The 21,156-nt window shown below is 31.5% G+C and overlaps 1 protein-coding gene across 1 annotated transcript in view; it reads right to left on the bottom strand.

Annotated features, from left to right (window-relative positions):
- LOC132743298 (DNA-binding protein RFX6-like) overlaps positions 1-21,156 on the bottom strand; it is a gene marked incomplete at its 3' end in the record, with an annotated part of 61,054 nt that overhangs the window by 23,721 nt on the left and 16,177 nt on the right. The window contains 1 exon segment of the mRNA XM_060731837.1: positions 15,049-15,139. Within this exon segment, the coding sequence (XP_060587820.1) occupies positions 15,049-15,139 (91 nt within the window).

The raw sequence follows: 21,156 nt of genomic DNA, 5'->3' as shown, positions 1-21,156 counted from the left end.
TTCAACAGAAAGGTCCCCAAACTATGATACAAGTAAATGATGTATTGCTTTCTTTTTCATCTATGAATTTACTTTTTACATGTATATAGGATATAAACTTGTCAACAACTCCCAGCATAAAATTACTATTTGTTTACATGTTTAGTTTCTTAGCGTAATTTAGACCGAAATCCCGTATTCATTATGTGTATTCAAGGTCCTTAAGGTAGACCATGGGTAATGGGCACCATAAGGAACTGTAAAATTGACAACATAGGACAGTTATATGTCTTCAAGGTCACCTGTATGCAAAATTTAAATAAAATTTACCGTGTGGTTTATGAGTTATGGATATATTTCTGAACTAAGACTTTGCCATTAGAAGGGCTTATTTCAGAAATAAGGAAACTGTAAATAATCTGTAATATCATCATTATAAAAATGTTTTTCTATTGCTCATTGTTAAGAAACAAATAATAACATTCAGGTAACACATTACACAAGCAAAATGTTTGTTTCTAAACAAAATGTTCTTAATATGTATAAAAATGTTACCCTACCCCCACTCACTTTTAACACTTATTTTACCATTTCCCTATCTAAAATGCCTTATTCAAAATATCCCTAAAATTTATCGAAATGAGGGTCTGTTTTCAAAGTTTGTCTAAATTTTTTCAAAGGTATATTAGTTGATCATGCGAAATATAAAATACTTTTACCGTGCAGTTTTTATTTTATCGAACTTTGAAAATATCTGGTATCATATTTGCTATAAATTTTGGCATTATTTAGCAAAAAAAATACCTAAAATAATTATATAATTTAAATCAAACCTTTTTTCTACCATAAGGGATCAGAGAGATACATAAATAATGTTTTAAAGAAAAAAAAAGAAAGAAAAAAAAAGTTGCCCCTTCCGGGGTTTGAACCCACGCCCCTCAATTTCAATGTAGTTTACAAGCGATTCTAGCCTATTTGAATACTCTTCAAAGTGGAGGTAATGCATTACCCACGAAGACTGACGAAAATGGCAGAAAAGATGCTATTGGGAATCAGGGGTATGACTAAATTACGTAACGGAGATTTTTCTTAGGCCCAACGGGCGCCACGGACATATACATGTATTTTTTGCAAAATAGGCACAACGTATGCTTATTCATGGAAATAATTAACATTTAAGAAATAAAAGAGATTAGCTGAGTGAAAAAGTAAGTTTGTTTTAAAATGTATCACAAATATTTGCAACAGGTTGTATCCTGGCAAAGTCATATTCTTGGTCAATCGGAATGTCCTCGGATATCTAAAAATTACCCCCGGAGGGTTTGTTAAAAGTTTTTCTACCAAATTTTATTTCAAATTTTTTAAAAAGAAAAAGAGAGTGTAAAATTCGTAAAAGTAAAAAGGGAAACCAAAGGAAAAAATCGTTCTGTTTTAATTTTTGATAGGGAAAAAAATATGTGACAACCATTTTTAATTTAAATATGCCAACCGATGTACACTTTTAAACAAATCAGATTAAATGTAAACAGGTTAGCATTTTGTACTTTCGGTTTCTACAACCATAAAAAGTAATATGTAAATGATGTATTGTTTGCTTTTGTTTCTATAAATTCACTTATTTTAAGTGGACTTTTACTTGATATATTGAAAATAAATTTTTCAAAAAGTCCCAGCATTTACTATTTGTGTACATGTTTAGTTTAGACCGAAATACCGTATCCGTTCTGTGTAGTCATACTGTTGTGCTGGAGGTCGAAAAGTTGCGATTCATTCATGGTGCAACGGAGATAATTTTCTATAAAGGGAACAATGAATGGTTATAAATAACAATACTCAAACTAAAATAGATTATAATATACATGTATTAAATGTAGTATCAACATAAAAGTTTGTTGTCATTTCAATAGGATTTTTATTTTATTTTAATGTTTTGGAAAGGGTTTTACCCGTTCAAAGGGCCCCTGACATGGGGTCTAAACGCAAAAGGAGAAAAAATTTTTTTATAAAGAGCACAAATTTAAAAGTTTATAAAATTTAAATTTTTAAAACTAAAAAAAAATTTTTTTTTTTTATTCCCCATAAAGAAATAATTTAAAGGAAATTCGTTTTTTAAAATTCAATAGGAATATTTTTTTTATGTTTTGAAGGATTATATTTGCAGGCAAAATGGACATATTCTCGGCGCAACGGAATTTTTTTTATTTACCTCTGTCTTTGTCTTAAGTATACCACTTATTTCAGTTTTACTTGTTATCCAATTTATTTTGCCCAATCTTTGTCGCTACAGACAAACATTTCAGAATTTCAGACATGGCAATATTTTGTGAATTTATCCATTAGGTTCTACTTTTTCATAAAAAATATTCAACTTATTAAACAACGAGCCCATACCAAGAAAAATTGATTAGTACTTTGGAATTTCAACTTTGATAGAGAACAATTGTCAAGGCTGATTTTGTACATTACCTGTGACTGTTCACATCTACATTAAACTTGTTGCTATACTTGGCTATAACTTTGTAATTATATCTATGGATTATCTTCATACTTGGACAAAACAACCTTGGACGAGACCTTCTAAATGGTTTAACTGACCTTGACCTTTAAATGACATTGACCGTCAATGTCAAATTATTAAATTTGGTTTATGTTGCTATTAATATACGGATTTGATTTATACGTGGATAAAAAACATTTGTAACCAAACGCACATGTTGAATATGAAATTGACGTCTAATTGACTTTGACCGTGATTTGATTGAATTCTGCTTATATTTTCTTAACTTTATCATTTATTTATCGAAAAGATTCTTACTTGGAGTAAACAAAAAGTGTGACTAGACAGACTTATATAAAAAAATGTTTTTTATCATTTAATTTTCTTTTTAAAGATTTAATAAAATCATTTATGCGTTTGCTTTTAGAAAAAGTAAAAAAAAGATAAATCGCGCGTTGGCCCCACCCGGCGATGGCTCTTGTAAAAGATGGTGCTATTTTGACCCTATGGTCAAAGGGGGCCTTGCCAGGGGGCTCCTCGGTTTTATATAAAAGTTATATAGCAAAATCTTAAAAAAAATCTTTTTGTCAAAATCCACAATGCGTAGAGTCTGGATATTTGGTATGTAACATGATCTAGTGGTCCTCTACAAAGATTGTTCAAATAATGTCCCTAGGATGAAAAGGGGCCCCTCTGGGGGCTTATCTATTTTTAGTGACAATGTGAACTTTTATGACACCGTGTTGTCTGTCGTCCGTCTGTTTCGGCTGTTTTACTGTTTGAATGCATAAAATTATATTGTATGTTGTATGTATTTAGTTTCCAATGACAACCAAACAATGATGAAAATTGAAAACCTGGTTTCGTGGCATTGCCATGTTACTTGTTAATCACTTCAGCTCCCTGTTCGTTTCTTTTTAACTGATTTATCTTTCAGATATCTTTGTCACTCAAGACTGTATTCAACTAAACAGTGTAATTTCAAGTCTTCGTATAAATACAAAAATGTTCATTTACTTGTAGTCTTTGTTACTATTCTGTTAAAGTTTTACACATTGGCCACAAAATATTGTGACATACATTTTTGAAATGTTATTGATGCTTTTAATCCGATTCCAAAAGATATATTAACATACGAGTATATATCTCAACAAGACTAAGTGCAGATTGCAGAAACTAAGTCATATTGGGGTTCAGAAACTATTAGACAATCGATCAGATTTTGGGGAAACCTTTGTAATGCTGTGATCACCTTTTACCCAGTTCATTTGAAACTAGAATGTGTGCCTTCACAAACTCTAAATACAGGCATATATCCATGCCTCAGGTGAGCGACCCAGGGCCAAAGGGCCCTCTTGTTTTAATTAATGCTTCTACTATTTAAACTATTTATAGATGACCTGGTTGTTGATCGGATAATTCTGTATTAATGATTAACATCCAGTAATTGTTTTTAAATTGTATCCCGCGACCATCCAAAATAGTCCTATATTGGAGGCTGGAATCTTTAAATACCACCCAAACGGTTTAATTGATCCTGTTCATGGACGGTAGTAATTAATGCAAGCAACCGTTTACTCCCCCTAGTACTAGCTTTAGCAAAATTCTATATCAAACAAGAAAATGGTGAACTTTTGAATTTAGAAATATCCGCAGTGGTGTTCATATTTAGCGGTAATCTTGATACACGTTAGTGCCATTCTATTCAAAGGATCGTATTGTCAAAATTTAAGGTATGACCATCCTAAAGGACATAAGGAAGTAAAAAATTGACAATATAGTGCAGATATATACCTTAAAGGACACCTTTATGCAAAATTTAAACAAACTTAACCGTACGAAATTGAGTAATGGCCACAGTCAAGCAGTACAAAATATGTCATCAAAGTTGTACTTGCTGTAATTATTCTGTTCATATTAAACCAATCTTATGTCTCAAATATACAGTAAATGTTAAATATATGTTATCTATGTTAAATGACCTTGATAAATGTTTTATGTTCCGTATGTATGAATGTTATCTATGTTTAATGACCTTGATATTATGTTCCGTATATATGTACGTAAAATCTAAAATCTATGAAAAAAAAGTCCCAATAATTTTTGGTAAGAAACAAAATATAACATTCATCTTACAAAATGATAAGTACCCAAAATCTACTCCAATGTGAGTTTGAAATAATTCCATTTAATACACTTGTTACTCAGGATGACATTGATGACTTTGATCCCGTCAAATAACTATGCTTTTGATAAACCGTAAACTGTAAAGCTATTACTTCACAGTCACTGAAAACTAATAAAACATCATCTTTTTTGATCATGTACTGAATGACTATTTAAAAAAATGTACCTGATTGCAAGTTTGATTTGTTTTGTTATTTGTTTAATATTATTTTAGATTCTGGATTTTTTCCTGAAGTTTGGAGTAAAGGGATTATTTTACCAATATATAAAACAAGGGTAACATAGACGATCCACTTAATGCTCGCCCATATGGTCTCTTTCCGGTGGCGAGGGTAAACAAACGCAAACACACACACACACGATCCAGATCAGAGGAATCACTATACGGGAAACTTTTCACAAATGTACCCCTAGACTCAATATTGTTAGATAGTTATATTATTTCTCTATGAAGAACAAGGTGGATTTAGAAAAAAGTTTAGCACCACTGATCATATATTTTCTCTGAAAATTCCGATTGACTTATTTCTGTCTATTAAAGGTAAAAGATTATATTGATTATAGAAAGGCTTTTTATAGCATCGATAGAACTGCACTTTGGCAGAAACTAATTAGCAATAATGTTGATGGTAGATGTATAAAGATTATTTATATCATGTATTTACAAGCTAAATCTTGTGTTAAAATCAATTATTTTAGTCATAAATCAGAATTTTTTTTACAAGTCATACAGGTGTTCGTCGGGTTGACAATGTATCTCCCATATTGCTTTCTACATTTTTACACGATTTAAACTATTGTCTGTCACAACATTTTAATGGATCTACTATCAAACATTGTAAATGATACCCTGAGTGATTCTGATGTTGAAATGTATTTTAAGTTGTACATTCTTTTATATGCTAACGACACGGTTATATTTGCTGAATCTGCTGAAAAACAAGATCCAATGTCAAATTTTTTGTCAATTATGGCATTCAATGTTAATCCTAATAAGACGATTTTTTTTTTTAGTTTTGAAAGTAATTCGTTAAAGATTGGTTGATGATTTTTCATATCTGGATGTTAAATTCTCTTATGACGGTAAATGTGCTAAAACAAAGAATCATTTATAAGAAAAGGCATGGTAGCACCTATATTGTTATATGGTAGCGAAGTGTGGGGAATTGAAAATGTGAATATCATTTAGAGGATATTTGTTTGTATTGCATGTAAGATTAAAATATATTTCACCTAGTGAACACCAAATGCAATATTTTCACGAGTGACGTAGCCACGAATGAAAATAGAATAGCTGGTGTTCACGAATGAAATATATTTCACTCTTATATGTACAACAAATAGTGGTGCTATACTGTTCCTAAAGCCACCTTGCGTTTCACAGAGAACTTTATTACTTTCTAAAAAAAATTTAAGCTATTAATTGAAATAATGGTAATCACATCGATTCACATAAAAGATTCCAAAGTCCAAGTGGCTTGAAGTCAACGATCTTAACCACTCGGCCACGGATGCCCTATGATTGATTGATTGATTGATTGATTGACTGACTGACTGACTGACTGACTGACTGATTGATTGATTGATTGATTGATTGATTGATTGAGAAAGAAACTGGTAAAATGTGTAGAAAGCCGTTACTTGTAAATTAGTAGATGGAATTTAATTAAATAAAGGAATGAATGTCAAATTTATGCTGTTTTTACACCCCAAGTAGTTTTTAAGAGGAGAAATCTAGTGTGTTTAAAAATAATTTCTCATGCGATAATTCACAACAATTGTGTCTCTATAGAAACACTGTAATAATCGATGTTTGGTGTTTGCCTTATTTCTTAAGGAATATCATTTATCAGTATTATGAAATTTAGGAGTAAATTAAAGGCTTACAATTGATAACATACCTAGAGAACTAACTTTAACGCAAAGCTTAACTAAATATTGTCGGTTTATCGGTTAGAAACGCTTAGGTCTTTATTTGTTTTTCGCCTCTCATGATGAATTCTAATGCAAAGGATGGTCACAGTTACCTTTAAGTGTATCTAGGTTGACCTTTTAATTACAAATGCACTAAATATTAATTAGTTTGTTGTCACTTGCTTTAAAATATTAAAAAAGAAAAATATTTATAAATATAGCTTATAAGGAAGATTTTTTTTTGTTGTGACAATTTTGTGATTGTGCAGTACAGGTGAAATATTTTATTTTTCATTTACAATCTTTTACACGAAAATAAACTTTTAAAAAAGATTCCATCAAATGTAAATCATTTATCTACTTTATAAAACTTTATAAATCGCATGACAATTGAATCTATTAAAGAAATATTAAAAAGTGTTTTTCACACAAATCTGTTAAAACAGAACGGAGCAGACATTTTATTTGAGATTTGTATACTTGTACATATTACATCGTCGTGCAAATATATACAATATATCGTGTCACATGGTTATGTTTACACATGAAAAATATATTGATTGTACAATAATACAAACTAAGTAGAACTAAGCAGGAATTGTATTTGAGATTTGTGCAAAAGTATATCATCATACAATTTCAATTTCAATATTTATTTGGCATAAACATATACAATGTTCATCGCCAATACACAACTGTATGGCGGATATAATGTACAATTGAGAAAAGTATGTTATTATAAAGTTACAGTTGTAGATAATACAATACATTTGTAGATAATACATACATTTAAATAATTGATTAGTCAATAAATGACATTAGTCTTTAAGTTATTTAATTCTTTTGTATTATTTTTACAATATCAACACAATGCAGGAAGTTGTTAACAAGCTATAACAATAATTACAAACTCATTTTAAAAAATGATGAAAAAATGCAGTATGGTCATTACATATTTCTTTTAACATTAGCTAAATATATATATCTTGAGGTTTTGTTTAAATGCTACTCTGAGTACTAGATAATAAAGTTTTAAATTTGTTCAAATTAGGCCAATGACAATAATATTTCGGCAAACATGCGTTTCTTATTTCTCTATAAAAAGGGCAAAACTAGTAAAAAATGATTATTCGTTTTTAATACTACTCATATTACATTTTGTACATATTCTAAGTCTTCTGTCAATATTTCTATGCCTTCCCTCTTCAATAAGTAGATTGTGAGCGGAACATCTTAGCCTAGATAATGCAATTCTGTGATTCGTATTAGTGATACTTGAAAAATATTTCTCTGTACAAAAATCTGTTTTTATTAAACAATATGTTTCTAGTTTTGGTGAGTTACGAAGTTCAGAATAAAACTGTTGAATAAACTGATCATAGATTGATCTAATAACACATTGAATCTGTAAATTTGTTACAAATGAATTATTCCATAGGTAGGAAAAACCTGTTTCATCTAGAATGTTCTTAACATTTTTAGACCATTTATTTACTGGATTACCATTAAAATCATGCTTCATAAATACTTTATACATAAGAGAATCTGTGTTTGACATTATCTTAAACCAATATTTAATCATTCTTATCTTACGCATAAAATATAGTGGAAGTCTTCCAAATTCACCATATAATGTAACATTTGATGTTTGTGTTCGTACTTGTAAAGTTTGTTTTAAAAATTTCATGTGAACCTTTTCAATATCTGGTGCCTTATGAAAACCCACACTTCACAACCATAATTCAAAATAGAGCAAACCATCGAATCAAAGAGTTTAATCTTTTCAGAAATATTAAAAGATACAACATCGAATAATGAATTAAGAGAATACAATGCTCTTTGTGCTTGTTGTGATAATGATTTCTGAGCTTGATAAAAACATCCGTTAGAAGATAACGTTACAAACCCAAATATGTAAAAGTACGTACAATATTGAGCTTACAATTGTTATAAAATACTTCAAAATGTTCTGGATAATTTCCCTTTTTAAAAACCATAGCAACTGTTTTATCAATGTTAACTGTTATACCCCATTTGTTACAATACACAAGTAAATTATTTAACAATCGTTGAAGTCCTTCAGAAGAATATGACATTAACACAGTGTCGTCCGCAAAAAAGTAATAAGAAAACTTTCAGTTCCTCTAAACAAAACGAATCTATTGTGTCATCAAGAATACATTGATACATATCATTTTATGAAAAACAGAAATAATAAAGGCGATAAAGGCTCGCCTTGTTTAACACCTTTTACACTATCAAAACTTTCAGAACACATACCATTAACACGTACACAACTTTTCACATTTCATACATTTTTTTGCAACATTTTAACAAATTTTGTCGAAGCACCTGATTCTAATAACTTTAACCATAAACCATTTCTATATACAACATCGAAAGCTTTCTTAAAATCAACAAAAGCACAGTATAACTTTCTTTTTTCGAGGGAGATAACTCTATCTATAATCGAAGTTAGAACAAAATGCAATCAATTGTGCTTTTGTTTTTTCTAAAACCATATTGAAAATCAGATAATAATTCATTTGATTCTGCCCATGAGCGAAGCCTTGTATCTAGCAAAACTGAAAATATTTTTGAGAAAATACTAGTGAGAGTAATACCTCTATAATTGTTAACATCGTTTTGGTCACCTTTTTTTGGAACAGGGACAATCACGCCCTTTGCCCAACTAACTGGATATATACAATTTACATACATATGATTAAAAAGTTTACATAATAATGGGGCTAACAAATCTTTACTGTCAATAAACATTTCAGGAATTAAACAATCAATACCCCCGCTTTTTCCCCGCTTTAATGTCGACATTGCTTTAAGAACCTCTTCTATAGTAAATGATTTATCGAGCAGCTCTACATTAGTTACGTTGCTATTATTGGTCAAAATATTCTCAACATCATCATTCGAAAAATCTAAATCATCCGAAAAAATGTCTTTAAAATGATTAAAAAATTCCTCCGAACTTATATTATATACAATAAACATATACATGCAATCATATTATTTAATTAAGTCATGTGCATAGGTCGAGAAAACAATTTAACAAACAAATGATAAAAATGTTATAGTATTCTTAATCTGAAGAACATTTTCTTGTAATCATATAAGTTCATATCAATTAAGATTAAACAGTATAGAGAGGAAGAACAATGTACGTGAATATCAGTTACTTATCAGTGAAAGTCTTACGTATGTAGCGGCTTGTGCTGGAATATACTTTGCTAGATTTGTTATTACCGTATAATTATGCCACCGCAGCATCTACGATGAGGTGGCATATAGCGATTCACCTATGTGTGTGTGTGTGTGTGTGTGTGCGCGCGTGTGTGCGCGTGCGTGCGTGCGTGTGTGTGTGTGTGTGTTCTATAGATTATATAGTGAACTTAAAAAATCTTCTTGTGAAAAGCCACAAGTCCAATTTCAACCAAACTTGGCAGGATTGATCCTTGGGTGAAGGGCTTCCAAAGTTATTCAAAGAATTTTATTCCATGCAGAAATCTGGTTGCCATGGCAACCAAAAGGATTTATAAGAATAAATTTTAAAAATCTTCTTGTAAAAACCCACAAGGCATAGAGCATAGATATTTTGCATAAGGCATTGTCTGGTAGACCTGTACCAAGATTGTTCAAATTAAAGCCCTGTGGTCAAAATTGGTCCCGCCCCAGGGGTCATTTATTTGCACAATATGTACATATAGTAAAAACTTAAAATACCTTCTTGTCTGAAGGTACAAGGCTTAGAGCTTTGATATTTGGTATATGATATCATCTATAGGCACTCTACTAAAGTTGTTTAAATTTTGCCTCTAGTGTCAAAATCAGCCCCGCCCCGGGGGTCATAGATTTTTCTCATATGTATATAGTAAAAACTTAAAAAATCATCTTCTCTAAATTCACAAAGGTTTAAGAGGTTAGATATTTTGCATGAAACATTGTGCAGTGAACCTCTAGCAAGATTGTTCAAATTATGGCCCTGGGGTCAAAATTGGCCCCACCCTGGGGGTCATTGATTTTCACTATGTACATATAGTAAAAAATTCTTTAAACTTCTTGTCTGAAGGTACAAGGCTTAGAGCTTTGATATTGTTATATAATATCATCTATGGGCCCTCTACCAAAAATGTTTAAATTATGCCCCTAGTGTTAAAATTGCCCTGCCCCAGAGGCGATAGTTTTCCATATATGTATATAGTAAAAACATAAAAATCTTCTTCTCTGAATTGACAAAGACCAGAGGTTAGATATTTAGTATGAGACTTTGCGTAGTGAATCTCTACCAAGATTGTTCAAATTATAGCCCTGGGTTAAAATTGGCTCCGCCCCGGGGGTCATTGATTTTTGCTATTTTTACATACAGTAAAAAATTAAAAAAATCTGCTTGTTTGAAGGTTCAAGGCTTAGAGCTTTGATGTTTGCTATATGATATCATCTATAGGTCCTCTACCAAAGTTGTTCAAATTTTGCCCCTTGTGTCAAATTAGCCCTGCCCGGGGGCATTGATTTTCATTATGTACACATAGTAAAAACAGAAACTAAAGCAAATGCTTTCTGAAGTGGTATTCAAACGCGGACACTGACGCTAAGATGAGAAGAATTGTACCACTATTCTTCGAATTAATGGGCTAATTTGTTCATCAGGTTCCAGTCTTTTTTATACAAGTAACATGAAACCTTGCAATATTCTAAATTTAATTTGCTCCATTTTTGGTCACACATAAATTATTTTATTAGAAAGTAATATTTTCCTCACGAAACAGGGGCATTTAAAATACATTAGGTAGAACAGTTCATACATATTATATATACATTTTTACACTGAAGTGAAACTTTTTGCAAAAGTGGAAGAAAAAAACTAAATCTATGGGAAAAAATGGTTCTGCTTTGCATACAACCTAAAAAAAGCGGTATGTTTAAACTGCTTTTTAATTAAAATTTACATCACTTGCGCTTCCGTATTTATGTAGATTAAATGTCATCACATTCATATAAATAGCCCCTATTTATAATTTACAAGTACATGTACATGTATTTAGATGTACTAAGAGCAAATGGCTCTTTTCTTATGCTAATTTATTCAGTATTATGTGGACGCTTAAACTGCCTCTACACAGACCAAAGGTAATCTACATGTAAGTAGTGTCTGCATGCATGTATAGTCTAAACCATTAATTATGTCGACAAATCGCAAATTGGACTAAATGAATTTTATTACAGGAAGCTCACCTGGGGTCCAGATTCCAATGAACAAGGACTAGAAAAAAGAATCAGGCCAGGGTGGGGGGGGGACTTCAGCCCCTTAACCCCCCCCCCCCCCGATGGATCCGTGCCTGTTATTATCATATTGGTCTATTTGATATGGAAAAAACACACAAATAAATTGTCGATTCAATTTTATTTCTTATTAATTATTTCTATTAAAATGTTCAATATAAGACTCGTATAAAATTTTGAATATACTCCACACATCAAGACACTTCAATATTGAATACATATAATATTTCCTACATTAATTATTGTTCAATACAATATAAAAAAGTGTGGGGGAGTGTCTCAAACAAATTTCTTAAAAAGAGGGTGTACTGTGTGCAAGTGCAGTGTCTGAGGGGTGAACTGTCTCTGTAAATCGCTACAATCTCATTGATAAACAAGCAATTATCATAGTATTGCAAGCAATCCATAAGTCCCCTACCGGTTAGAACCCATCAACATTCTGAAGGGCCATTGGCCATTCACTAATGTTTCAATTTTTCTATATTTTAAGTAAATTTGTTGGAAAAAGTTCTTTTAAAGTGATCACAGGAAACAGTTTTTATGAACAGACAGACAGACGGACTGAATGACACTCTAAAACTAATATTTGAAACATCACTGTTACCAAAATATAACATTTTTAAAAGCAAAATTCTTAGAGAGGAGATAACTCTTGAATTAAAGATGCATTTTCATAAAAATGTTCAGCTCTTTTTGATTAATCACAAATATTGTTATATTTGCCATGTTTTAAGCCTATTTGTTGCCAAGGCAACCAATATTTTTTCAAAATAGGAAGAACAAATAAGACATGCATAATCTCCAGACTGCCATCTACCCATATGTCAAGTTTCATAAAAATATTTCCAGTACTATTTTAGTTATCACTGGATTCAGTTTATGTGTAAAATTTGCCATATTTTCAGTCTATGTGTTGCCATAGCAACCAGAATTTTCAACATAGGAAGAAAATAAAAAGACGTGCATAATCTCCAGACTACCATGATCATCTACCCATATTACAAGACTCATAAAAATATTTCTATTACTTTTTGCGTTAACACTGGATTCAGTTTATGTGTAAAATTTGCCATATTTTCAGTCTATTTGTTGCCATAGCAACCATAATTTTCAACATAGGAAGAAAAGAAAAAGACGTGCATAATCTCCAGACTGCCATCTACCCATATTTGAAGTTTCATAAAAAATATTTCCAGTACTTTTTGCGTTATCACTGGATCCAGTTTATGTGTAAAATTTGCCATATTTTCTTCCTATTTGTTGCCATAGCAACCAGAATTTTCAATATAGGAAGAAAAGAAAAAGACGTGCATAATCTCCATACTGCCATCTATCCATATATCAAGTTTCATAAAAATATTTTCAGTACTTTTCAAGTTATCGCGGGATCCAGTTTTGTGGACGGACGGACTGACAGACAGACGGACGACGGACAGACAGACGGACGTTCTCACAGGACAGTAATTATGTGGCTACTCTATTGTTCTCTCTATTGTTCTTTTTAGCCACACAAAAGAAAATAGCCACATAAAAGCATTACGGAATGAATGACATCAAAGAGAAAGAACAGTTACCTATTGTCCCTCTAGCCACATAATTACTCTCCTGTGAGTGCGGACAGACAGACAGACGGACAGAGGGTAAACCTAAAGTTCCCTCCGGTAAACCGGTAGGGGACTAAAAAGTGCTTCTACGACTAGGAATCGTTATTTTGATAATTATTTCAGTCACCACAAAAAAATATTTTTCCACATGTTTTCCGCATAAAAGTTATTTCCTTATAACTGGCATTTTTTTCTCTGAATTAGAAAATATTATTCCGATTTTATATATAATTTGTCGTTGCTTACGGCGGTCTGTCATAAAAACCGAGTTTGGCTGTACTTCGTTTGCGTTTGGGACGAAGTAGGACAAAGTAATGTTGTCTCGTATATTTATTTCAACATATTCCGACATCATGTATGTCCTTTATATGATTAAAACTTGTTCTACACGTCAAAACCCCACACCTAAAAATCCTATAGAGTGGACAAAACCCCAATGGACATAACACCACAATTTTTAGTACTTATTTGTATAGACCTTTGATTGACAATAATATAACTGACATTATGTTGACACTTAGAATAATCAGTGTTAATTAAGATTATTTGATGTTTATTCTTTGATTTTTATTGAACATTCACTCATATTGTATTGTTGAAGAAGAATCTTTATTTTGCAAAATAACTCTCAAAAGAGTCATATACAAGCATTCATGATATATACAATTACATGTAAAAATAACTAATTACATAGCAAGATGACGTGACTGCAAGTATTTCTTTTCTTTCATTATTAATAATTATACCAAACATAAATTGTTTTTTGTTTGTTACAAGATGAAATTCAAATGAAATTTAATGTTTTATAATAGATAATAAGAAAGTGTGGGGTTATGTCCACTCTATAAAATTAAAAGTGTGGGGTTTTGTACATTCTCGAAAGTTCATGTGTGATGTTTTGTCCACTCTATAAAATTTTGAGGTGTGGGGTTTTGCAGATGTTATTTGGTTAGGGCCACTTTTTGATTGTAGACGTCGTAATCCTATGTGTAGTTGACATAGGTCTGAACGCGCATGAGGGCGCGTCCGTCGCAAAAAGGTAGAATCTAAAAAAATATGATTCTATTATGTTTTGTTTGTTAGCTACACTAAACAAAATTCGATTTTGGTCCGTTGTACAGGGTCGGAATCGAATTGATACGTCACACACATGTACGTTTTTATCTTGAGATATGCGCACTTTTTTATATTCCTTACTGACATGTTTATTTTTATTTTTTTCGAGCCATTTGCTTATATTAACCACAGGACCACCTTTGTCCGTATTTATGACATGGGGTTTGCTGACTATTATCTGATATAAACATATTTGCAGCCTATTTTTTGATCGTTGTTGACCCACCTTAACCCGGTATTTCGATATTTATTTTACTTAACATGCTTCGTTTATTAATATTGTCAACGTTTTTCTCTTTATAAATAATAATTGAATATGTTTTGAGAATTATACGTGGTTCGTTACATAGTGGATATCACGGGTGAAAAGTGAAACTTTTTACGACTTACTTACGATTCATAAATACATGAACTCTAAGAGTACAGGAAGAAAACGTGTGTTAAGTATATTATTACCATTGTAATGTAACGGCAACCTGCGACTGGCGAGGTGCAGATTTCTCTGTAACTTTTTCATCATCGTCTTTTCTTTCTTCTTCATGCCAATCTACAATGACAACACGTGTTTTAAACAATTGCATTGATAAAATATTCTTAAATGTGAAATAATTTCAGATATCAATCTTTCATGTCACGATATACATTCAACAAACATAATCAAAATTATTATTCTCTTGAAACGCTTTATTCAACGTCATTAAGTAAAGGCGGCCGTAAAGATATAAATCATTGAACAAATTTATCATCACAAACACGACATTTTAAATCTACCTGCTTTTCATAAATCATTTTTAATTATGTGTGAAATTGAGCCAGTCTGTTGAGCTGTTCTTAGCTACATAGACGATTTTAAATATTTCACGTTTTGAACAGTTAGCTGTTCTTAGCTACATTAGTGGATTGTAAATATTTCACGACTTCTTATGTTACCTGTTCTTACAAGATGTTTTTTTATCAAAAGGATCGTTAAAGAAAAATATAAAGTTTAATGCCTTTCAAGTGTTTATCATTGTTTTATACTTCTTCTAGATATTTAAGCACTGTTTAATCGATTTCCTAGAATTTTATCACCGATTTATTTTTTCATATCGTTTTCAAATAGTGTTCTTATTCCTCAGTTTAATTTTCGTTTTGACATAAACCATGTTTATTTAAGGTATTTATATTCAGTTTAAAATAGTTATTATTAGCATAATAATAATGTGTAATGTGCTTGCATGGGTGTTAATCGAAATACTGATATTTATATGCTTTGTGTAATAATTTATAATCTCATATCAGTTCAATGTCTAAATGCATTTCAATCTTTAATAATTTAGCTGTCGTGCAATCAAAATAAGGATACCAATGGAATTAAAAAATAATTACTCATTTTTGTGTCATCCTTTGTGTTTGTGAGCCTTACATGATGTATTTAAAAGAATGTATTTAATATTTTCATATGCTGTATACGGTATATTGTTGTAAATATCCATACTTGCATTTCTAACCTAAATAAAACAAAAATAATAATTTAATGTTTAAACAAAAACGAAATTCCGAAAACCTTTTTTGTAAAAACAAATTCAATAATTCGAACAAAGGTCATCATTGATACATGTTTGAGAACACATCAGTTTGGTGTTATTGTATTAGAATATACTAGTTTTGTGTCATTGTATTGAAATATACTAGTCTGCGTCATTGTACTGGACTATACTAGTCTGTGTCATTGTATTGGACTATACTAGTCTGTGTCATTGTATTGGAATATACTAGTCTGTGTCATTGTATTGGAATATACTAGTCTGTGTCATTGTATTGGACTATACTAGTCTCTGTCATTGTATTGGAATATACTAGTCTGTGTCATTGTATTGGACTATACTAGTCTGTGTCATTGTATTGGACTATACTAGTCTGTGTCATTGTATTGGACTATACTAGTCTGTGTCATTGTATTGGAATATACTAGTCTCTGTCATTGTATTGGACTATACTAGTCTGTGTCATTGTATTGGAATATACAATTCCGTGTCATTGTATTGGAATATACTAGTTTGTTTCATTTTATTGGAATATACTAGTTTGTGTCATTGTATTGGAACAAACTAGTCTGTGTCATTGTATTAGAATATTTAAGTCTGTGTCATTGTATTGGAATATACTAGTCTGTATCATTGTATTAGAATATACTAGTCTGTATCATAATATTGGAATATACTAGTCTGTATAATTGTATTGGAATATACTAATCTGTGTCATTGTATTGGAATATACTAATCTGTGTCATTGTATTGGAATATACTAATCTGTTTCATTGTATTGGAATATACTAATCTGTTTCATTGTATTGGAATATATTAATCTGTTTCATTGTATTGGAATATACTAATCTGTGTCATTGTATTGGATTATACTAGTCTGTGTCATTGTATTGGAATATACTAATCTGTGTCATTGTATTGGAATATACTAATCTGCATCACTGTATTGGAATATACTAATCTGTGTCATTGTATTGGAATATACTAGTCTGTGTCATTGTATTGGAATATACTAATCTGTGTCATTGTATTGGAATATACTAGTCTGTGTCATTGTATTGGAATATACTAGTCTCTGTCATTGTATTGGAAATATACTAATCTGTGTCATTGTATTGGAATATACTAATTTGTGTCATTGTATTGGAATATACTAATCTGTGTCATTGTATTGGAATATACTAATCTGTGTCATTGTATTGGAATATACTAATCTGCGTCACTGTATTGGAATATACTAATCTGTGTCATTGTATTGGAATATACTAATCTGTGTCATTGTATTGGAATAATACTAGTCTGTGTCATTGTATTGGAATATACAAGTCTCTGTCATTGTATTGGAATATACTAGTCTGTGTCATTGTATTGGAATATACTAATTTGTGTCATTGTATTGGAATATACTATCTGTGTCATTGTATTGGAATATACTAATCTGTGTCATTGTATTGGAATATACTAATCTGTGTCATTGTATTGGAATATACTAGTCTTTGTCATTGTATTGGAATCTAATCTGTGTCACTGTATTGGAATATACTAATTGTGTCATTGTATAGGAATATACTAATCTGTGTCATTGTATTGGAATATACTAATCTGTGTCACTGTATTGGAATATACTAATCTGTGTCATTGTATTGGAATATACTAATCTGTGTCATTGTATTGGAATATACTAGTCTCTGTCATTGTATTGGAATATACTAGTCTGTGTCATTGTATTGGACTATACTAATCTGCGTCACTGTATTGGAATATACTAATCTGTGTCATTGTATTGGAATATACTAATCTGTGTCATTGTATTGGAATATACTAATCTGTGTCATTGTATTGGAATATACTAATTTGTGTCATTGTATTGGAATATACTAATCTGTGTCATTGTATTGGAATATACTAATCTGTGTCATTGTATTGGAATATACTAATCTGTGTCATTGTATTATGATATATACTAATCTGTGTCATTGTATTGGAATATACTAGTCTCTGTCATTGTATTGGAATATACTAATCTGTGTCATTGTATTGGAATATACTAATCTGCGTCACTGTATTGGAATATATTTTACATCATTTGCATACGCCCTTCTATATTTAATATGACGTCATCCGGTCAATAAACCGCATACAAACCGGGGGCGGTCCATAATTCTTATATGGACTGGATGACGTCATATTAAATATAGAAGGGCGTATGCAAATGAGGTATAATATTTTATTTGGTTGTTAGATGAATCTTTTAAATGAATTTATTGTTTTGTTTCACATAAATTTAGTACATGTTGATCAAAAGTCATGATTTGTCTTTAAATTGATTATAAATTTTATTCATACAGTTTGTGAAAATCTTAAAGTTCGTTTTTTTTCCTGTTTAATTTGATTAACAAAAATTGAATATAACAAAAGAAGAGCAGAAGAGCATGTTTTATTTTTTCTGTATCGCTTGAAAATAATAATAAATAATCCGACTAGGGTTTGAGATATTTCACACAGTGAACAAATAAATTATTATTTGAAAGCAAATTATAGTAAAAATGACAGCAACGAAAGGGATGAAATGATTTAGATTCGGAATAATATAACAAATAAAACATGGCCTTTCGGGCAAAATGCAAGTTTACGGACTGGTTGGTCAAATAAAATACCTTCCGAGGTCTGACCAACCAGTCCGTAAACCTGCATATTGCCCGTATTGGAAAATACTTGTTTTGTGTCATTGTATAATGTACTAGTCTGTGTCATTATAATGGAAGATACAAGTCTGTGTCATTGTATTGGAATAAACTAGTCAGTGTCATTTTGTTGGAATATACTTGTTTTGTGTCATTGTATAAGAATTTACCAGCTTGTGTCATTGTATTGGAATATACTTGTTTTGTGCCATTGTATTGAAATATACTTATTGGTGTCATTGTATTGGAATATACAAGTCCGTGTCATTGTATTGGAATACACTAGTCTGCGCCATTGTATTGGAATATACAAGTCCGTGTCATTGTATTGGAATAAACTAGTCAGTGTCATTTTGTTGGAATATACTTGTTTTGTGTCATTGTATAAGAATTTACCAGTTTGTGTCATTGTATTGGAATATACTTGTTTTGTGCCATTGTATTGAAATATACTTAATGGTGTCATTGTATTGGAATACACTAGTCTGCGCCATTGTATTGGAATATACAAGTCCGTGTCATTGTATTGGAATATACAAGTCCGTGTCATTGTATTGGAATATACTAGTCAGTATCATTTTGTTGGAATATACTACAATGTAGTTGTGTGTCATTGTATAAGAATGTACCAGTTTTGTGTCACGGTATAAGAATACGTTAGCTATGTGTCACTCACTGTATTAGTATTTAATAGTTTGGTGTCACTGTATTAGAATATACCATAAAACATTTGCACTTGGAGTCCTTTGGATAATAGTACACCATTTTAGTAAAATAATTTTATTTCATGAAGCTATTAAAGTTCTAGCAATATAATCCTTGTGGATACTGACCCAACTGATAGCAGGCAACCTTACCTCAAAACGTATACCAAACAATTGTACTTTTAACCTCATTAAGCCCATAGAAAAGCATTTTCGGAGGTGGGGGATGGGGTGTAAATACCTTTTAGAAGAGAGGGGTCTGTGGTCCTCCCCTTGGGAAAAAAGAATCTTCTTATCAAATGATGACTTCTGGTGCATTTCCAGATGCAATTTTTAAAGTACAAAGTTTATTATTTTTTCTAGAAATTTTCAGACTTTAACCTATGCTAGGCTATCAAATGTACATGTTTAAGCACTTTGAGATGCTCATCGGCTAATATCTAACATTTATTATTGCAGCTTTCATTATCAATATCTAAATAAAAGAACCATAGAAAGGTACTGTATTCCGGCAAATGAACGCCCTAATATGCAGTTATCTAGATAGTTAAGTTGATAGCCCTTATACATCGTCGGATACCCACGATTGATAAACATGTCACATAACATGCAATCAATGATGAATGATAATGGTTCGGCCGTGGGTATCCGACGATGGCCCTTATAAAGCCTGTCTAGTAGACTGTAGTCCAGGCTTGGGGCCATTACATGTACTTTGCAAAAGGAATGCATTCCATTACCATTACTTTGGAATTTAGTGCAGTATCAGTACCAGTACCATTTCTTGATTTTGGGAAAGTAATGCAGTATCATTACCATTACTTTTGAGCATAAGACAATTTCTTTTTGCCAAGCTAAGATCTTTTGTTGGTTATATTTACAAAAAAAAATCAAACTAATCATATACATTTGTATACATATATTATTAAATTTAGAATCCCAGACAATCCCCCTCCCGGACGATTCCCCTTCCATATTATTTTCACAACCCGGACATTTCCCCTCTCGTTATTTTAATAGGGTGGACTTTTCCCCTCCCGTTAATTTTACAGGACGGACAATTCCCCTCCCGTTATTTTAGCAGAGCGGACAATTCCCCTCCCGTTTTTTTCATGTCGTGCCTTTAAAATAAACAATATTATAACATATATGTTCAACAGCCACGGGAGGGAAATTGTCCGCTCTGACAACAGCGGGAGGGGAATTGTCCGCTCTGCTAAAATAACGTGAGGAGAATTGTCCCGCCCTGTATAAAATTAACGGGAGGGAATTGTACCGCCGTAAAAAAATAACGGGAGGGGAAATGTCGGGTTGTGAAAAAAAAATTCAAATTTACTGGGAGGAAATCGTCCGGAGGCGCATTGTCCGGATATATAAGAGACATTTTAAATGAGTTTTTCCAGTTGTAATTTTTGTCTTGAATTATCTGCCTTCTATAAATAGGATTCATTCAAAGATAAAATAAAACATATTATAACATATATATGTTCAACAGCCACGGGAGGGAAATTGTCCGCTCTGACAACAGCGGGAGGGGAATTGTCCGCTCTGCTAAAATAACGTGAGGGGAATTGTTACTTGATCCGCTATATACGGTAATTTAATTATGAACAGAAACCTATCACTGGAAGAGATCACCATGATTACAAT

This window comes from Ruditapes philippinarum, unplaced genomic scaffold, assembly GCF_026571515.1.
Source record: "Ruditapes philippinarum isolate M1 unplaced genomic scaffold, ASM2657151v2 ctg547_1_1_1_1, whole genome shotgun sequence".
NCBI classification, from domain to species: Eukaryota; Metazoa; Mollusca; class Bivalvia; order Venerida; family Veneridae; genus Ruditapes; species Ruditapes philippinarum.
The sequence above is the reverse complement of the archived record's forward strand: the minus strand, read 5'-3'. Positions and strand labels throughout refer to the sequence as shown.